At 41.8% G+C, this 21,128-nt stretch overlaps 1 protein-coding gene across 1 annotated transcript; it reads left to right on the forward strand.

Annotated features, from left to right (window-relative positions):
* The first annotated feature begins 9,495 nt into the window (after window positions 1-9,495).
* Window positions 9,496-11,980, forward strand: LOC106611616 (nanos homolog 1). Its single transcript, XM_014212009.3, has one exon. It carries the CDS (start codon window positions 9,624-9,626, stop codon window positions 10,302-10,304), a length of 681 nt encoding a protein of 226 aa, XP_014067484.1. The 5' UTR covers window positions 9,496-9,623; the 3' UTR covers window positions 10,305-11,980.
* Window positions 11,981-21,128: the final 9,148 nt, after the last annotated feature.

A 21,128-nucleotide genomic window follows, 5' to 3' on the forward strand; every position in this document is an offset into this window, starting at 1 on the left:
TTTTCCAACAGTATTGAAGGAATTCCCACATGCTGAGCACTTGTTGGCTGCTTTTCCTTCACTCTGCGGTCCAACTCAACCCAAACCATCTCAATTGGGTTGAGGTCGGGTGATTGTGGAGGCCAGGTCATCATAACCTTTGTTTAAGATGGCGCCGACAGAGATGGTTGCCTCGCTTCGCATTCTTAGGAAACTATGCAATATTTTGTTTTCTTAATGTATTATTTCTTACATTGTTACCCCAGGAAATCTTAAGTGTTATTACATACAGCCGGGAAGAACTATTGGATATAAGAGCAACGTCAACTTACCAACATTACGACCAGGAATACAACTTTCCTGAAGTGGATCCTCTGTTTGGGCCACCACCCAGGACAATGGATTTAATCCCAGTAGCTGACCCAAACAACGGTGCCGCAGAAGGGGCAGACGGAGCGGACTCCTGGGCAGGCTTTGTAGACGCGCTCACCGCTCCCGAGTATACTACTCGCCAATGTCCTGTCTCTTGACAACAAAGTAGACTAAATTCGAGCAAGGGTTGCCTTCCAGAGAGACATCAGAGATTGAAACATTCTCTGTTTCACGGAATCATGGCTCACTCGGGATATGTTATCAGAATCGGTACAGCCACCCGGTTTCTTCACGCATCTCTCTGGTAAGAAGAAGGGCGGGGGTGTATGCCTTATGATTAACGATTTGTGGTGTAATCATAACAATATACAAGAAGTCCTTTTGTTCACCTTACAATCAAATGCCGACCGCATTATCTACCAAGAGAATTCTCTTTGATTATAATCACAGCCGTGTATATCCTCCCCTTCCCAAGCAGACACCTCGACGGCCCTGAAAGAACTTCACTGGACTCTATGTAAACTGGAAACCATATATCCTGAGGCTGCATTTATTGTAGCTGGGGATTTTAACAAAGCTAATCTGAAAACAAGGCTCCCTAAATTTTATCAGCATATCGAATGCGCGACTCGAGCTGGCAGCATTCTGGATCATTGCTACTCTAACTTGTGCAACGCATACAAATCCCTCCCCTGCCCTCCTTTCGGCAAATCTGACCACAACTCCATTTTGTTGCTCCCTGCCTATAGACAGAAACTAAAACAGGAAACGCCCGTGCTCAGGTCTGTGCAACTCTGGTCCGACCAATCGGATTCCACGCTTCAAAATTGCTTCGATCACGTGGACTGGGATATGTTCCGGATAGCCTCAGACAACATTGATGTATATGCTGAATCGGTGAGCGAGTTTATTAGCAAGTGCATCGGTGATGTTGTACCCACGGTGACTATTAAAATCTTCCCTAACCAGAAACCGGTAGCATTCGCGCAAAACTTTAAGCGCGAACCACTGCTTTAAATCATGGCTAGGTGACCGGAAACATGACTGAATACAAACAGTGTAGCTATTCCATTCGCAAGGCAATCAAACAAGCTAAGCGTCAGTATAGAGACAAAATAGAGTTGCAATTCAACAGCTCAAATATGAGACGAACGTGGAAGGGTCTACAGTCAATCACAGATTACAAAAATAAAACCAGCCCCGTTGGGGACACCGAGGTCTTGCTCCCAGACAAATTAAACAACTTCTTTGCTCGCTTTGAGGACAATACAGTGCCACTGACACGGCCCGCTACCAAAACCTGTGGGCTCTCCTTCACCGTAGCCAATGTGAGTAAAACATTTAAACGTGTTAACCCTCACAGGGCTGCCGGCCCAAACGGCATCCCTAGCCGTGTCCTCAGAGCATGCGCAGACCAGCTGGCTGGTGTGTTTACAGACATATTCAATCAATCCCTATCCCAGTCTGCTGTGCCCACATGCTTCAAGAGGGCCACCATTGTTCCTGTTCCCAAGAAAGCTAAGGTAACTGAGCTAAACAACTATCGCCCCGTAGCACTCACTTCTGTCATCATGAAGTGCTTTGAGAGACTAGTCAAGGATCATATCACCTCCACCCTACCTGATACCCTAGACCCACTCCAATTTGCTTACCGCCCCAATAGGTCCACAGACAGCGCAATCACACTGCACACTGCCCTAACCCATCTGGACAAGAGGAATACCTATGTAAGAATGCTGTTCATCGACTACAGCTCAGCATTTAACACCATAGTACCCTCCAAACTCATCATTAAGCTCGAGACCCTGGGTCTCGACCCCACCCTGTGCAATTGGGTCCTTGACTTTCTGACGGGCCGCCCCCAGGTGGTGAGGGTAGGAAACAACATCTCCACCCCGCTGATCCTCAATACTGGGGCCCCACAAGGGTGCGTTCTCAGCCCTCTCCTTTACTCCCTGTTCACACATGACTGCGTGGCCATGTACACCTCCAACTCAATCATCAAGTTTGCAGATGACACTACAGTGGTAGGCTTGATTACCAACAACGACGAGACGGCCTACAGGGAAGAGGTGATGGCCCTCGGAGTGTGGTGTCAGGAAAATAACCTCACACTCAACGTCAACAAAACAAAGGACATGATTGTGGACTTCAGGAAACAGCACTGGGAACACCCCCCTATCCACATCGACAGGACAGTAGTGGAGAAGGTGGAAAGTTTTAAGTTCCTCGGTGTACACATCACGGACAAACTGAAATGGTCCACCCACACAGACAGCGTGGTGAAGAAGGCGCAACAGCGCCTCTTCAACCTCAGGATGCTGAAGAAATTTGGCTTGTCACCGAAAACACTCACAAACTTTTACAGATGCACAATCGAGAGCATCCTGTTGGGCTGTATCACAGCCTGGTATGGCAACTGCTCTGCCCACAACCTCAAGGCTCTCCAGAGTGTGGTGCGAACTGCACAACGCATCACCGGGGGCAAACTACATGCCCTGCAGGACACCTACATCACCCGATGTCACAGGAAGGCCAAAAAGATCATCAAGGACAACAACCACCCGAGCCACTGCCTGTTCACCCCACTATCATCCAGAAGGCGAGGTCAGTACAGGTGCATCAAAGCTGGGACTGAGAGACTGAAAAACAGCTTCTTGCTCAAGGCCATCAGACTGTTAAACAGCCATCACTAACATGAGTGGCTGCTGCCAACATACAGACTCAAATCTCTCGCCACTTTAATAATGAATAAATGGATGTAATAAATGTATCACGAGTCACTTTAAACAATGCCACTTTATATAACGCATATACTGTACTCTATACCATCTACTGCATCTTGCCTATGCCGCACGGTCATCGCTCATCCATATATTTATATGTACATATTCTTATCCAACCCTTAACACTTGTGTGTATAAGATAGTTGTTGTGAAATTGTTAGATTACTTGTTAGATACTACTGCACTGTTGGAACTAGAAGCACAAGCATTCCGCTACGCTCACATTAACATCTGCTAACCATGTGTATGTGACCAATAAAATTTGATATGATTTGATCTGAATCTGCAGGTTCAATGTTAGCTAGCTAACATTAGGCTATAACAAGCAAAGCAAATGGCTCTGAGATACGAATAATAAGATGTAACGTTAGCTAGCGAGCAAGCTAGCTAACAGTACACTTCAACTTTAAATCAAAATGACTTTGTCAAAATCAGAAATGTGTAATATCTGATAATGTAGCTAGCTAGACTATCTTACCCGTATACATAATGGTTGGATGCTTCTCCCTGTCACGGATGCCATGGTTGCCCTTAGTTTGAAGATGTAATCCGGAGACAGGTGTTTTCTCCATCTCCTTTGCTATCATACTCTAATTCCACAGATTTCAAACCTCGGTCCTCCAGACCGTCGAGAGCAACACTTATGCAGTTCTACTAAGCAATATATATTTTTTAAAAGCTGCGTTAGACAGGATTACCTACACATACTAACCAGCACAAATAGACAGAAGTGTGCTATATGGCAGACCAAGCCGAACGCATCTCTCGGCATGTCCAGCCCACTCATTATCTCAGCCAATCCTGGATAGTGGGAAGGTTGCTGACATTTTCTGTGGCTAAACCATTTAGCTCCGTAATTTAACCATTTTATTCATATTTACAGATGGCATACAAGTTTGTTATTAAGTCACATAAAAGTTAACATGCTCCAGAAGGCATTTCTGAAAAAAAAAAAAAAAAATACATTTTAATAAAAAATAAATAAATAAATATTACGTTCAAATGGCTCTCATGTGAAGTAGTGACTCGTGACATAAGGCAAGATTCCTGAAATGGGTTACAAACCTCAAATTTGGACTCATCAGACCAAAGGACAGATTTCCATCAGTCTAATGTCCATTGCTTGTGTTTCTTGGCCCAAGCAAGTCTCTTCTTCTTAATGGTGTCTTTTAGTAGTGGTTTCTTTGCAGCAATTCGACCATGAAGGCCTGATTCACGCAGTCTCCTCCGAACAGTTGATGCTGAGATGGTTCTGTTACTTGAACTCTGTGAAGCATTTATTTGGGCTGCAATTTCTGATGCTGGTAATGAACATATCCTCTGCAACAGTGGTAACTCTGGGTCTTTCTTTCCTGTGGCGGTCCTTAGGAGAGCCAGTTTCATCATAACGCTTGATGGTTTTTGCGACTGCACTTGAAGAAACTTTCAAAGTTCTTGAAATGTTCCCGGATTGACTGAGCTTCATGTCTTAAAGTAAAGATGGACTGTCATTTTCCTTTGCTTATTTGAGCTGTCCTTGCCATAATATGGACTTTGTCTTATACCAAAAAGGGCTATATTCTGTATACCACCCCTACCTTTTCACAACACAACTGATTGGCTCAAACGCATTAAGAAGGAAAGAAATTCCACAACTTTTAACAAGGCACACCTGTTAATTGAAATGCATTCCAGGTGACTACCTCATGAAGCTGTTTGAGAGAATACCAAGAGTGTACAAAGCTGTCATCAAGGCAAAGGGTGGCTACTTTGAAGATCGTCAAGTATAAAATATATTTTGATTTGTTTAACACTTTTTTGGTTGCTACATGATGATTCCATATGTGTTATTTCATTTAGTTTTGATATCTTAACTATTATTATTCAATGTAGAAAATAGTAAAAATAAAGAAAAACCCTTGATTGAGTAGGTGTGTCCAAACTTTTGACAGGTTCTGTACATTTTTGTCTTCTTCTAATGCCTCTTTAGGGGAAGGTCATCTAAAAGTAACTGAACGTAATCAGATTATGTTACTGAGTTTGGGTAATCCAAAAGTTACGTTACTGATTACAATTTTGGACAGGTAACTAGTAACTGTAATGGATTACATTTAGAAAGTAACCTACCCACCCTGTTTGCGATGCATTGGAAAACCTCTCTGGTCTTTGTGGTTGAATATGTGTCTGAAATTCACTGCCCGACTAAGGGACCTAACAGATAATTGTATGTATGGGGTACAGAGATCTAGTCTAGATCTAGTCTTTCAAAATCATCTTAAACACTATTATTGCAAACAGGGTGAGTCCATGCAACTTATGTGATTTGTTAAGCACATTTTTACACCTTAACGTATTTAGGCTTGCCATAAGAAACGTTTTTTTAAATTAATTTGTAAACATTTCGAAAAACATAATTCCACTTTGACATTATGGGGTACTGTGTGTAAGCCAGTGACAAAATAAAATCTCAATTCAATCTATTTTAAATTCAGGTTGTAAAAGTCAATGGGTGCAAATACTTTCTGAAGATATTATAACACCAAACTATTAAACCAGGATAGATAGAGTTTGGCGGAATCCCAGATGATTCAGCTGTTACAATAATAAACAATGGCATTCCAATCATTATTTCAAATAATCCGTTGTTTTTTTTGTCTTGATATTTACAAATGAGTTTCCCCAAAACCTTGTCAGTAGCCCTCACAAAGGAGTAGCTCATTCTAACAAAGAAAGTCCAATGAAAGTCAGCTGTAGACACTATTGTTAGACCGTTATTTCTATGAGAAAGCACCATCAGATAAGGGAGACCATTCCCTTCCTCGGAGATAAAGTACACCTGAAAACTACACTATGAGCACCAATGCTTCAGAAATTGCTATTTATTGAGGCTACCAACTTGACTATTTATGTGGCAGCCACAAGAGACAGCATGCCATGTGCTCTGCGTCATGTGACCAATCATCCATACAAATGATCATCTAAGACACACAGCTAAAGTAGGCATATTTATTATCTGCAGGCTTGGTTTCACTCTAGGTGTCCCTTTTCATTTGGGTTTCATAATATGATACGCATCATTCAAACAAATGCCAATAGGAAAAATTATACATTTACATTACATTTTGGTCATTTAAAAGATTCTCTTACCAGAATGACTTACTACTACATACAACAGATTTGATATATGATTATAAAAAAAAATCTGAATCAAATTTGGGAATCAAATTAAGATTGTTGCAAAACATTTCCAACTTCAGCAAGAGGTATATACAGATGAATTTAAATTGCATAATTCTTCTCCAGCACAATCAATGGGAGTTTTGAAATGTAAATCCACATCTGTAATGGGGAAAATGTTCACACTTGCATTACTGGACAAAACAATAGGTATTTTATTGGAACGCAAATTAGTTACTGGGTCAGCAAATACCTGTTTGATGAGCTCTTATTCAGTTTGAGTCCCTAATCAATTTACAGCCACAGCCTCCATTCTAGCGCCATAGATCATTCAGTTGATTCCTTGTCTGATAGGCTCATGCTACCTCAACGCAGCCAGAGAATTTTAAATTAATGGATGAGTATTAATCCTTCTCAGTCAAAACCAAATTAAGTAATAATGGGCCCATGAATATTTTAGTTACACTGTCGAGATGCAGAAACACAGGAATCAAATAGTCTCGTAGGGTAGGCTCTATGTTGCACTGGAAAAAGAGTCAAGGATAATATACATTATGTATGCATAATGGGTAAAAGTATGGGAAAATTCAATGGGTTTGATCCTCCAAGATCAATACCTTCCTCTCTTATGCACAACTGGGAAAACAAGCCTCTGAAAACATTTCTACTAAGAATTAGTTCCTATTTTATTACTTTTCAGCTCAGTTAACAGCAAGGTATGTAGTTCTATTGAATTGCCTTAAAATAGATGTAATCCTCCCAATTGGACACGTTTCAACAACCTCCCCTGCACTTTTAATTAGAACTGCAGTCACTTATATGTTATCATTGTTTAAAGAGTCCTGCTCTCACATTCCAGACTCAGGTAGTTAATCATGGAGAAGGCTGGCAGCAGTTAGAGTAGATTACAGTACAGAATGGTACTCTGAGTTGATTGATTTTCAGGGATACAGTCTTTTCTTTTTTTTACCTAACTTCCGTTTCCCCTGAAAAACGGAAGTAGGGACTCCCCTCAGGCGTCTTTCTACGCCTGCTATGTTAGGTACACTTCACTGTGAAATGTATGAGATGTTTGACGTGATAGAGTTATATGACTTCCTGTTGATAGAGCAACATTAACAATTACATAATTTTGTAAAAATCTACCCATGTTTTTGCTCATATTAGTGAACTTTCATGTAGAATAAGCCTACGTGTGTTACGCTCCTGAGTGGTGCAGTGGTATAAGGCACTGCATCTCAGTGCAAGAAGCATCACTACTGTCCCTGGTTCAATTCTAGGCTGTATCACACCCAGCTGTGATTGGGAGCCATATAGGGCGGTGCACAATTGGCCCTGTGTCGTCTGGGTTTGTCTGAGGTAGGTCTTCATTGTAAATAAGAATTTGTTCTTAACTGACTTGCCTAGTTAAATAAAGGTTCAATTACAAATACTAATGAACCATTGCAGGTGTTTTGCTCATGTCATGGCCCCAGTCAATGTAAGTGTACACTTATATTCATTAGTAGGGTATGTTGTATCATCATAGGTTTCCAGTAGCGAACACATCAAGGATCATGGGATGACTTTTTGGGGTTATGGGTTAACTGTTGCATTGCACAGAAGCTTGATGATGTCATCCTAACTAGGATCCACTGGGCTCACACAGTCCCCCAGTGGCAGAGGAGTGAAATTACATGTTGTTGTTATTTCAAAGGGAATGTAGTCCACAATAGAATACTAGCTTGATAATAGACTACTGGCCTGTGAGAGTGCTAGCCTAAATCCAATACCCTCTGCCTATATATCCCATTATACCCTGTCTCCCATTATACTTTCACATTATTCATTACACTTGTGTACTTTCCAATTTACACCTGTATCTCCGTTCCATTTTGGTTGATCCATAAGATAAAGTTATAATGGAGGATGAGATTCTATTCTGAGACTTTTGTGTTTTGCGGATCCATCATTTTCCCTGCATGCACCTTGTCAACTCTGTATATGCTCCTAACTCCCCGTCCTCCTCTCTTTGTTGCTTGAATATAGTCAAATATGCAAATGAGGGCTATGCCACTGTATAATGTGAGTGACATTTATCTGTGATCATTAGGGCTCTGTACTCAGGGGGGGGGGGGGGGGGGGGATTGGAGAGGGTGGCTTAAAGGGCAACACAGTTTGCCTTCATTCAGCCCTCAGCTTGTAGAACAATGTGGCTTGACGGAGGAGGTTTTTCACACAGTGCCAAAGCCACAGCAGGAACACTCTAAAAGGGGAATACCAAAGTAAATCAACTGACAGCCTACAGTATGACAAGCACTGTATTCCGCAATATAACCTACGAAACCACCACTACCCTTCCAAAATACACTGTAGGCCTACTGAATGTGGCTAATCATGATATCAGTGGCAAATATGTATAATTTTATTCTAATACTGTAGTTTGCTGTGGGGAATACCTTATGCCAATTTGGTTCATCATAAGTGTTACAGTATATCATAGTCACTACATCCATCCAGTGAAAGTTCAAATTGGCTAACCTTATATTGAACGACATAGTATGGACATAAGCCTACATATAACAGAAAATAATATGGCATTGCTGTTGTTATCATAGTATCCAGCTCATCGCCTATGTGAAATTCTCAGTGATATGACAAGGGTCAGGTGGGAAATGTTGTATCACTGTGGTAGAGAGGGTGCTCTAGGAACAAAGGGCTTGTATGCATGCATGGTCTTGAAAGGGTTCAAGTGTGCACCAGAAATGCGCACAAACATGTGTATGCAAGCTATTTGAGTAGGCTTTAACATCGCACCCACAATGAACTCCCTATCCCCAATGTAGACTAGACTATTACTACCGTGCAGCCCGGGACAAACAGAGAACGGTTCGTTGACTGCTTAGCCGAATCCTTCCATACTGTAAACCTACGGGTGTGCTGGCGTTCACTGCTCTGAACAGAGATAACTGGTGCTTAATGCAACCATAAAAAAACGGTGAAATCAATAGTATATTTATGTGTAGGCTACGCTATGCGATTATGATATGAGGGTGTTTTTTCCAACCAACCTCTGCCAGTTCGGACCATATTGGATTTGTTTCGCGCTTCCCAAACCTACCCTTGAAGAGAAAGACTGCGCTTCATCCTGATCATAAACTTGTTTTGAGAAGAGAGCCCCGCCCTCCTTTCAGCTTTCCCTGACTCCTTATAAACGGCAAGCCTGTTGTACAAGCGTTTAACACAAGAACACTGGAGCAGTCCACAGTTCACCAACCACCCTGGAAACGAACTCTGGCAGTAAATTTGGAGGATTATATTGGTGTTTGTGCATAGAAACGAGAAGCTATCATGGATTTTCTCAATCATAACTATTTGAGTGCGCGCAACCCATATGACTATACATTTAATTTTTGGAACGACTATCTGGGTCTGTCGACGTTGGTCACGAAGAATACCAAGCACATGATGCCCGAAAGCCCAAACTCCATCACCGAGTCCCTGAAAGCAACTCTGGGTTTGGATGACTCCCCAGCATGTGCGTGCTTAATCTCGGGCAGTGGCGAAGGCGGAAACCTGGACTGCTGTTGTCCATCTGTGAGCCCCCTGCCTACCTCCATCCTGGACTTGAAGGAGCGCTTTTCAATTCTGAGCCCATTCCAAAACCAAATCGGTGGTGTCCCACTACAAGACCGGGACTTGGGCTTCGGGGGAAGCTTTGCAGGATTTGACCTGTTCGGAGTGGAGAGGAAGATGCGCAAGCCAACGTCGAGGAATAAACAGGAGCCCAAAATCTGTGTCTTCTGCAGGAATAATGGTGCGCCGGAGGAGGTGTACGGCTCCCACGTTCTGAAGACACCGGACGGGAGGGTGGTGTGCCCCATTCTTCGGGCTTATACATGCCCTCTTTGCAGCGCAAATGGTGATAATGCGCACACAATTAAGTACTGTCCACTCTCCAAAGATCAACCTGCCCAGCGACCATTAAAGGGAGGGAGGGCAGTGGGTGGTAAACGAATGAAAATATTCTAGAGATAGATTTTTACACGAGCAAAGAAACTAAATTCAATTGCACTGAACAATTTTCAGATGACTGTTTTGATTGCGGCTATAGCATATCCCAGTCCTAACTGCTAAGGCTACATGATTTCGTAAACAAAACATTTTACCGATGTTATTCTTTTTCCAAAATCTCTTATATTTTTATAGTTGCTTTATTCACATAGATTATTTTATTCGTTATACATTGAATTTATTTTCTGATAGTGTGTAGCTATTTGAGTGTTCATTTAAATTTACCTATATTCATAATCACAACGTGTGAATAAATGCTGAGTGTTTTGCGGGGAACATGGATTTAGCAGGGCGTGAGGGTGTGATTGTCATGTTGCCAGTAAGTTTTACTGTAAGCTTAGCCTACTAGCTATTTCTTTTGTCTTTGAAAACCAAAGTTGTGTATGCTATTAAACAAGCTAAGAATGTTCATGAATGAAAGCAATTTCCATTCAAGATGTCTGTAAAACAAGGTATGGCACTTTGAGGCCCACTCCTCTGTCTGCTTCTCCGCAACACAGTTTTAAACTTGCTCTGATTTAATATCTGTAGCGTGAAAAAAAACAAGACAATGAAGTCTCTGTTATGGCCTGGTATTTTCTGTGTAACTTCATGGTCAATAATAGCCAAGCCAAATGACTTTCATCCCCCCTGTCTCACAGCAGTTGGTTTCATCACCCAGGCTTATGAATAATCATTACCCAAATATGAGATACCCTTGATGTTTACATTACCAAGAGAGGGTAACACACTGGATATAATTGCTTGTAGGTATATCTTTCATGCAGTCTTTCTTTTATCAACAATGACTTGTTGTTTTTTTGGTCTACCCCCAAAAAGTCATCAACAGAGGACTGTACTGGGGATTCAAGGAGTGCTCTGCAATGGTGGAGTCAGGAGGACAATTCACTTTGACAAAATAGTTGGATAGCGCAAATGAATGTTATTAAACAAGCTTTTCTAAAAACCAATGTATTAGCCCCTTTTTGCATTATTTCCCTGAATGAATCCAAAAAGATGCAAAACTATTGTGAATGTACGATGGAAAGTTGTCAGTTGCAGGACTGCACATTTCTGACAGTTATTTTTACCAAAGGATTATACAATTTTAATGAAGTGAAGTGAGGAAGAGAGTATTGTATATAAAGTTGAGTGACGTTTATTCAGCATTTTAACATTTCAAGTGACTTCAGAGGGTTCTACCTCAACAGGATTTTGTACTTACATGTAAAATGTCAACAGCAGTTTATTAATATAGTGCTGCCATTTATAATAAGGGTTTTTAATAGTATTTTTGATCTTTGTATAACATAATTGTATTTTTTTTTCCCTGCATTCAAACATGACAAAAGTGAATTTCCAATAAGCTTCAAGCATTCTTCGCCAAAAAGGTGATGGTCTGTGCATAGTGATATCCATACTTTTTAAATTTAATTGTTCAATGTTACATTCTTGAGGGTGTGTGCAAAAGAATGGAATCTATTGAAAACCATTGACAATTTGCCACTTTTAATATAAAGTTTCTGATTAAATGAAATTAGAAAATTAACACTGTTGAACTTTGTTATTTGTATTTTACCACAATTTCCATGTATGCTGCCTGTGCAGAATAAAATTATATGAATTAATTAGAGAAATAAACATTTCATCAAATATTTTAGCTCATGCCTTGATTTTATTGATCAACTTGATAGACACATACCTCATTCACTATGCTATTGCTATATATTCAATGTAGGCTTGAAAATACCATTAAAGATTGCACATATCATTCTTGGCCCTATCATTCTTGGCCCTATCTGTCATTGTCTCAGCCCACACAACTTTAAAGTCCATACTTCAACAGATGGGGGGAGCTATCTTCCTCGGCTCTAGAAGTCAAAGTCTCTCTGCTTGAGAGCCAATCTCAGCTTGACGAACAAAGCCCCACGGTTGTTCCAAGCACTTGCCTGTTGTTTATGAAGGCTGCCCACTCTGGAATGTCCAAGCCTGTGTGCCTCCCCATTCAACACGGATCATGTTTGCACTGAAGTCTATTGAATAACTGCCCCCTCTCCTAGCCTCTCCGCCTTCTATTTCTGGAATGGCAGGAGCCAGCAGCCCATAACTTCTGGACCCCTTTTGAGAAAAGGGGAATTCAGAAGGCAGACATTACAGTAGGCTCTTGGGGACTGTTGTGAAGCCTTGAGCACAGCCATCCACACCTCTCAGCCCTCTCCTTTCCCTCTCTCCCTCTCCTCTCTTCCTCCCTCTCTTCTTCCAGATGGGGCCCTGCATTAAAAATGGATGAATACTAAGTGCAACAGGGGTTTATCTCTCGGAGAACAGTGGTGGGGAAAAAGCCTGGCGGGTACCATTTCAGACAAAAATGGCCGCCATAACAGGCCCTATTCCCATGCCGCCCCACCCCATTAGCTGTGCTGCAAACAGGATTTGAGTAATCTAGTTAGTTCCACCATTTATGAGATGCATATCTTACATGATTTTATGATGGGAAATGGTTGCCTGTTAATAGCATACTGTAAACCTATACTATGCAGATAATAGTCTTTGTACAAAGTATGAGGATGGATTCTATGGATTATGGCTTTGTGTTAAGTAATGAGTTCAAACAGTAAACAAATGATGCTTCTTATTACCATAATTTGGCACTTCTACTTATAGGTCTGCTTTATGGGTGTGGTCCCAGTCAGTAGAGGCCATACACTAACTAGCTGGTGATTTCTATACCAGACGCTCCCACCTGGAAAAGGAACCTGCAACTCTCTGGACACTACTTTTGTAGCCCTGACCTCTATTGTACGATGCTGAATAAAGATGGATCGCTATGTCTATTACAGACTGCTGGCGCGTACCAACTCAGCTGTTGCTGTCGGGATAGACTAACAGAACACACAGTTCAGTGCCCCATGGGCTGTCATAGGCCCCCCCCTCTGTCATTTTTGACATGATAAAAATACTGAAGACGGATAATTTCTTACAGGGCAAGGCGTCTTAATGACCCACCCCCTTCTCAGAATCACCTGTTCCTAAGGATGCTGCCTCGCGTCACCTGGGGACCTTGATGCGAGTCAAATTGAAGAGCGGTAGAAAACTAAAGCCTTTCCAGGAGGGAAAGTAAGGTGGGTATTCTCATGTGCCTCCGACATATTGCTTACTCCAGCCTTCCTGTGGATCTCACACGCATGAATCATAGACGCAACATGTAGAATGTATCCCCATGTAGAAGTGTATTAGTGTGACATCTTCCACTACAGTATGTTGTCATTTGGTGGTGTAAGATTCTAGCATGTTCGTATTACACATCATTCGTAAATGAGGGACTTTTACTAGACACATTCAAATGGTCATATGTTAAGATTGAAGTTTGCTGAGGTCGTTGTCTATTGTCAAACCCATATTTGTTGAATTACTGGCACTTTAGCACTCTTTCCCATATCATTTTATGTACATAATGCAATATACAAAGCGCGCCCATGCTTCAATTCTCAAGCCCCTTCATGCACCCCTCATACCTGGGTGTGCCTCAAATAGGCTACCTGTAGCGCCATCCCTCTTTCTCATACCAATTTTTCTACTTTGGGGAGGAGTACAACACCGACTTGATACAATGCACTTGCAGGGCAAGCACACTATCCCTGTGCCAGTGGAATGAACACACTTGGCAGGCTGTAGAACACAAGGTCGCTTATATACTTTGGCCCATGTTACACAGTAGTCCTGTTGGAAGATGAATTCAGTGCATACACTAACTCATTGCAGAAAGACAGATTAGCATTCAACCAGAAGAGCAAAATTCATTACAATTGGCCGGAGGTTGTTGCTTTCTTACTGTAATAGCCAATGCCTCGGTGCTAAATTCTTATTTTCTTTCTCATTCAATTATGCAGATGAGTGGATAGCTGGGGGGGTAGTCTCTGTTAAAGACTGAGATTGGGGTCTAGTAAAAAGCATAGCTGGAGCACACCCAGAGACAATGATGTAGTTTGGAGGTGCCGACTAATGAAGATTAAACTGTAAGCCATACAAATAAATAAAGAGTCGTGCACTCTATATATACAGTGCATTCGGAAAGTATTCAGACCCAATGACTTTTTCCACATTTTGTTACGTGACAGCCTTATTATGAAATGGATTCAATTGGTTTATTTCCTGTATTAAAACTGTAAATACTCAGTACTTCGTTTAAAAGCACTTTGCCAGTGATAAAAGCCTTGAATCTTCTTGGGTATGATGCTACAAGCTTAGCAAACCTGTATTTGGGGAGATTCTCCAATTCTTCTCTACAGATCCTCTCAAGCTCTGTCAGATTGGATGTGGAGTGTCGCTCCACAGCTTTTTCAGGTCTCTCCAGAGATGTTTGATCGGGTTAAAGTCCGGGCTCTGGCTGGGCTACTCAAGGACGTTCAGAAAATTGTCCCGAAGCCACTCCTGCTTGGTCTTGGCTGTGTGCTTAGGGTCGTTGTCCTGTTGGAAGGTGAACCTTCACCCCAGTCTGAGATCCTGAGTGTTCTGGAGCAGGTTTTCATCAAGGATCTCTCTGTACTTTGCTCCGTTCATCTTTCCCTCAATTCTGACAAGTCTCCCAGTCCCTGCCACTGAAAAACATCCCCTCAGCATGATGCTGCCACCACAATGCTTCACCGTAGGGATGGTGACAGGTTTCCTCCAGACGTGATGCTTGGTATTCAGGCCAAAGGGTTCAATCTTGTTTTCATCAGACCAGAGAATCTTGTTTCTCATAGTCTGAGAGTCTTAAGGTGCCTTTTGGCAAACTTCAAGTGGGCTGTCATGTGCCTTTTTACTGAGGAGTGGCTTCCGTCTGGCCATTCTACCAAAAAGGCCTGATTGGTGGAGTGCTGCAGAGATGGTTGTCCTTCTGAAAGGTTCTCCCATCTCCACAAAGGAACTCTAGAGCTATGTCAGAGTGACGATAGGGTTCTTGGTCACCTCCCTGACCAAGGCCCTTCTCCCCCGATTTCTCAGTTTGGCCGGGTGGCCAGCTCTAGGAAGAGTCTTGGTGGTTCCAAACTTCTTCCATTTAAGAATGATGGAGGCCACTGTGTTCTTCAGGACCTTCAATGCTGCAGACATTTTTTGCTAAAGTTTTTGGTAGCCTTCCCCAGATCTGTGCCTCGACACAATCCTGTCTCGAAGCCCTACGGACAATTCCTTCAACCTCATGGCTTGGTTTTTGCTCTGACATGCACTGTCAACTGTGGGACGATATATAGACAGGTGTGTGCCTTTCCAAATCATGTTGGATCAATTGAATTTAACACAGGTGGACTCCAATATAGTCGTGGAAACATCTCAAGGATGATCAATGGAAACAGGATGCACCTGAGCTACATTTTGAGTCTCATACAAATGGTCTGAATACTTGTGTAAATAAGGTATTTCTGTTTTTATTATTAATACATTTGCAAACATTTCAAAAAAACTGTTTTTGCTTTGTCATTATGGGACATAGTGTGTAGATTGCTGAGGATTTTGACAAATGTAATCCATTTTATAATAAGGCTGTAACATGACAAAATGTGGTAAAGTCAAGGAGCCTGAATATTGTACAAAGGCACTGTATAAACTCCCACGAATTTACTGGGTAAAACACCAACGTTTCGACATCACTGTGCCTTCTTCAGGGTCACCGAAATGTTCAGTGGCCGAAACGTTGGTGCTTTAGCCAATACCTTACTGGGAGTTTAAACATAGATCATGTGTGACTCTCTTTATTTATTTTCATGGATTGTGATTGGACCTGTGAATGTACAGTTACAGAAAATACATGACTTGTGCTACAATGGAAGTGCTACTGTTATGATGTCTATTCCTATGGGAGCTAGTTTAGCCAAGCAGGGAAGCATCTGTTAACCACATGAAGGGACCACGCAGCACTACACAGTATACTACATCATTGGCTTTCTATAGGTTTAGTTGCTTTTATTGTACAAAACCAATACCGAGATACAGGGAGTCATACAGTATTAGACTGTAGCTGTTGGGGAAGAAAAACAACTCATAATATGTTACCTATTTATACTGAAATCGATTTAAGAACTGACATATTGCCCTTTGATGTCAGTTGTCAAGTGTGCATTGTGATATGTGCAATTATACAGTCAGTGTTGCTGCAAAATATTATTTTACTCCCAAAATCCTAACCTTTACCTTATACAATAAAAGTTTAAATACATTCGGTAGGCTCCTAATTAAAGTCTATGTATGTGTTTTGGCAGTGGGAAAATTCCAGAGCTTTATAGAGCTCCCATGAGGTTGTGGTTTGGGTGAGATGCACAGTAATGCGTTTGTGACGCAAGCGGGAGGAAATTGTGGAAGCTTCCTGCACAACTGTGCTTTTGTACTACTTCCAGGTGGATAGCAGGCCTGGCTGTACAGTCCGTGGGAGGGTTTTCATTAAGATGTGAGGCTGAATGGCCAAGGCTGAAATGGGTTTCAATAGTGCCCCCTACAGAGTGATAGATGACCGTATATCTCCAAGCACATAACAAACGCACACACGCACAAATACACACACACAGAGAGAGAGAGATAAACTCCCATATCTACAGGCTGAAATACCATAGTGTGCCATCACAGCAGCAATATTTGTGACCTGTTGCCACAAGAAAAAGGCAACCAGTGAAGAACAAACACCATTGTTAAATACAACCCATATTTATGTTGATTTATTTTCCCTTTTGTACATTAACTATTTGCACATCATTGCAACACTGTATATAGACATAATATGACATTTGACATGTCTTTATTATTTTGGAACTTCTGTGAGTGTAATGTTTAATGTTCATTTTTATTGTTTATTTCACTTTTGTTTACTATCTACTTCACTTGCTTTGGCAATGTCGAGATATGTTTCCCATGCCAATAAAGCCCTTGAATTTAATTGAGAAAGAGAGAGGAGAGAGAGAGGGGAGAGAGAGAGAGATACTATGGTTTCATTCAGTAAACAGCTGTAATTTCCATTTTGGGGGCATTCAGTGTGTATGACAGTTTAATACAATTGCTAGTACTTTAGCACCACCTGCTGTTGCTTGATGACCGTCACCATTAGATGACAGAAAATAGGAGTAGACCTACTGTAGTGTAATGTAGTTCCACAAGGTGCCAGTCTTATACAAGCCTGGAAAAAATGAATTTTTTGATCACAATGAATAATAAAGCTACACTCTGGAGTCTGGGTTTCAGCCCAATGGTAGCCCCGACTTGATTTGGAACAGAAGCTACATCATTGGGAAATGTAGCTGCTCTCATTTATAGGTGGAGCTATGAATGCCAAACTTGACTGTCTATGAAATCGACAAGATCATTTGAGACATATTTTGAAGCAAAAATGAAATCGATTTTTTTATTTGTCACATGCTTCGTAATCAACAGTGACATGCTTACTTACAGGGCCTTCCCAACAATGCAGAGATAAAAAAAAATTGAATAAAAATTAAAATAGTAACACAAGGAATAAATACACAATGAAAAACGATAACTTGGCTATATACACGGGGTACCAGTCCCGAGTCGTTGTGCAGGGAGGGGTACGTTGTTTGTTTACAATTCACTCAAATTACAAATAAAATATAAGCAATTAATTAATGAATTGTTACATTTTCGGTTATGAAAGGCGAGACATTTGTACTTAGCGCATAGAGATTGCGGCTGGCGGATTAACACCATGTAATTATTTTATGGTAAACATCAACTACAGTAGTATTTACTGTAAAACGTGTTCAAGGTGTTTGCATTACCAATGAAAGGGCACACTTTACATACACAAGCAAACAAGAAGCTTTGTTTCAAAGTCCTCACTTAGTATATTGCTGTTGCTTTAAATAAGTGAATGAGACAAACTTGGCATAGTTTAGGATATGTGGAATAGATCTTCTTTGGGACCACGGTGCAGCAATGATAGTAGATCCCTCTGTTGCTCTATTCTATTGAACATGACTTCACAAAGACTCAAGCTGTTATATCTGTCTGTGTGTGTGTGTGTGTGTGTGTGTGTGTGTGCGTGTGTGTGCGTGCGTGCATGTTTGTGTGCGTGCGTGAGCGCCTGTGTGCGTGTGTGAATGAAAAACTCAAAAAGACCCCCATAGATGTAAGTACATTTTTGAACATTAGATGGAGCTATTATATAATAGTAGTCATTGCAAGCGACACAGCGCACTTCACTTGTACAGAGCTCCACCACATTGACCTGGCTGTGAAGTCAATGCTGCACTGAAAGAGAATAGTTTATTCGTTCCCACTAATCAGAAGCCTCCCGCTAGCTGTACAATCAGCTGGCTAAAACAGTGCAGGTGTGCCCCATTAGGTACACATAGCCCTTGGCTCATGTTAACTTATGACCTATAACAACCGATTGTAATTTCGCAATCACCCGTGTGTGTGCAGTTTTCAAGAGGATGATAAGTAGGTTTACATTACACGTGTAAATTAGGTGTAATGTTGTTGTTTTTTGGGGGGGGGGAGACAAAATTGTGATTATGCAATCACAGCAGGGCAAGGGTTCTCAGTGGCCAATGATAACATTGTCCGTTTGTATGTCGAGCAAGGCAAACAGAGATAGTGGATTTCAGCCAGATCTCCTCCACGCACTATTACGCAGTACAGACGTAGGAAGTGCTATATAAACAACCTCTCAATTACAGTAGATATGAAACAAAATGAGCTACATGCTTGGACGGATACTACCGTGGCTAGAAGACTTAAAGGCTTGCAGACTTACTGTACTACATTACAATTAGTAGTTGGTTAAATATCATTTCCATAAAAAGTCTGTGGTTAAAAAAAAAAAACTAAATGCAATCAAACATTTGTGCATCAAATAGTCTGGTGAAATTCAAAATTTCAACCATTTGATCTTTATTGTTGATCACAGACTTGTGCTTTCTTTATTTGTGTAATACTACTTAGGATGAACATTCATTTTTAGACGTATTGTGAACCGCCTCACCTAGGTCTATAATTGATATAATTTTATTTATAATTTTTTTCATATTTTTCCGGATATTTCCCTCAAAACAGGAAAACCCCTTCAGCAAACCCTCAAAAACACAACAATGGCACAAAAGTATTTTAAGACCAAACCATCTGCTACACTCAGTATTAATCCTCACTTAACACACCAAGCATAACTCAGCGAGTATGCAGATCAGTTCCAAAGGAATTTAACCATTCACATCTTCTCAAAGAAGCCCCAAATAATAGCAGGCAGCAGTGAGATTTTTATGGCTTCCCCCATGAATGTTAAGGCAATATGGTCACAGGCTGGACAGGGGTGGGGATTGACTTGTTTCCAAAGGCTTAATTCAATTTGTCATCTCCATTCAGGGGGCTCAAGTGGTCTAATTTGTGTTAATGAGGGGTAATAAAGTCATAGCCCCCTATATTACTGCCAGGAGGAGGGGTGGGGCCATGAAGGAGATGTGTACATGTAAGGGAAGGAGGGGAGGGAGGTGTATTGACTCTTTGGGGTCTCAGGCAGCCTGCCTGGCTCTGTCTTTCGCTCGCCATCTCTCCATCGTGGCGGCCGTCAGCAAACCACCGCCCCCCTTCCCGCTTGGCCTCCATTGTCCCCCTAATTAGATTGCCTTTGTTGGGCTAATGCTGCCGCCATCTGGTCGGCTGTCAGGGCCCCAGCAGGGCCGGGGCTGGGCCATTGTGGTGTGGGCACGGGTCTGTAGCCATCCTCTCCTCCTAGCCTCCTTCTCTCCTCCCCTGGCTACAATAGGTACCTCTGGCCCAGCATCCCCTCTGGCTGTCATCACAAGGGCCCTTTCACACTTGAAGGAATTAGGGAAAGATTGATGTACCCTCTCTCGACGTAAGTGCACCAAAGGGCACAGCTCTGGGACTGTCTTTTCTCTGACCATGTTGAGAGGAGAAGGCAACAGGCCTGTTTACAAACAGCCACACCCCTCTTCACTTGTCTTGGTTGATCGTAAGCCAGCAGGCTTGCTGACTAAACTTCACGTTGTCGTTTGATTGATTCACAGTTGGGTTTGTTTAGTGGATTCTCAGGGCCTTGAAGATATATCGGTTTGTATTTGGATAGATTTGTATTTTGATATGTGTTCTTGTCATATCTTTCTTGCTAGAGGGTTGTAACGACTAACACATTCGCATTCAAAATCTAAAGCACACTGTGGGATTGTGTTATTGTGATGGCTGCATTCTCTCTCCATCGTGAGAGATCTCCTGATTCAGTAGATGGCAGTGTGGTCTTGGTCAATGGTCATGATGGCTGGTCTACCACATTAAGATATACTTTACTCTCCATGGTATGATCCACTCTGATCATCGGAGACTGGACCCTTTGCTATTGAACATTTGATCTAGTCATGCGAAATGGACAACCTCATGTGAAAACAAAAACATGTTGCACAGAATGAAAAAAAATCTACACTAGCATCTTCAGTGCTTCTCTTGCTGTGTTGTTTTTTAGGGGGAGGAATGTGTGAGCGGTCGACAACCTTCCCACTGTTTGTTCCTTTGAGTTCCCCTCTTCTTCACCATTTCAAACGGAGACCTGTAATGGATGACCATAACCCCTGGGTGACCCTGACCAATTGGTTGACTAATCTTCCACGTCCCATAATGCCCCTCTTTCATCCTCCCAACACAACATCGTCCATCTGTCACCTGACAGGGAGAGACAGACAACTATGGTCACCATGTAACAGGGTACCACTATGAATGTCATCATAGGTATTTTGAAATGTGGACACAAGGGTCTAGAGGGGATACAGAAAGGAGATTTAAAAAAAAAAAAGTTGAACCTTTATT

Source organism: Salmo salar, chromosome 09, assembly GCF_965601325.2.
Source record: "Salmo salar chromosome 09, fSalSal1, whole genome shotgun sequence".
NCBI classification, from domain to species: domain Eukaryota; kingdom Metazoa; phylum Chordata; class Actinopteri; order Salmoniformes; family Salmonidae; genus Salmo; species Salmo salar.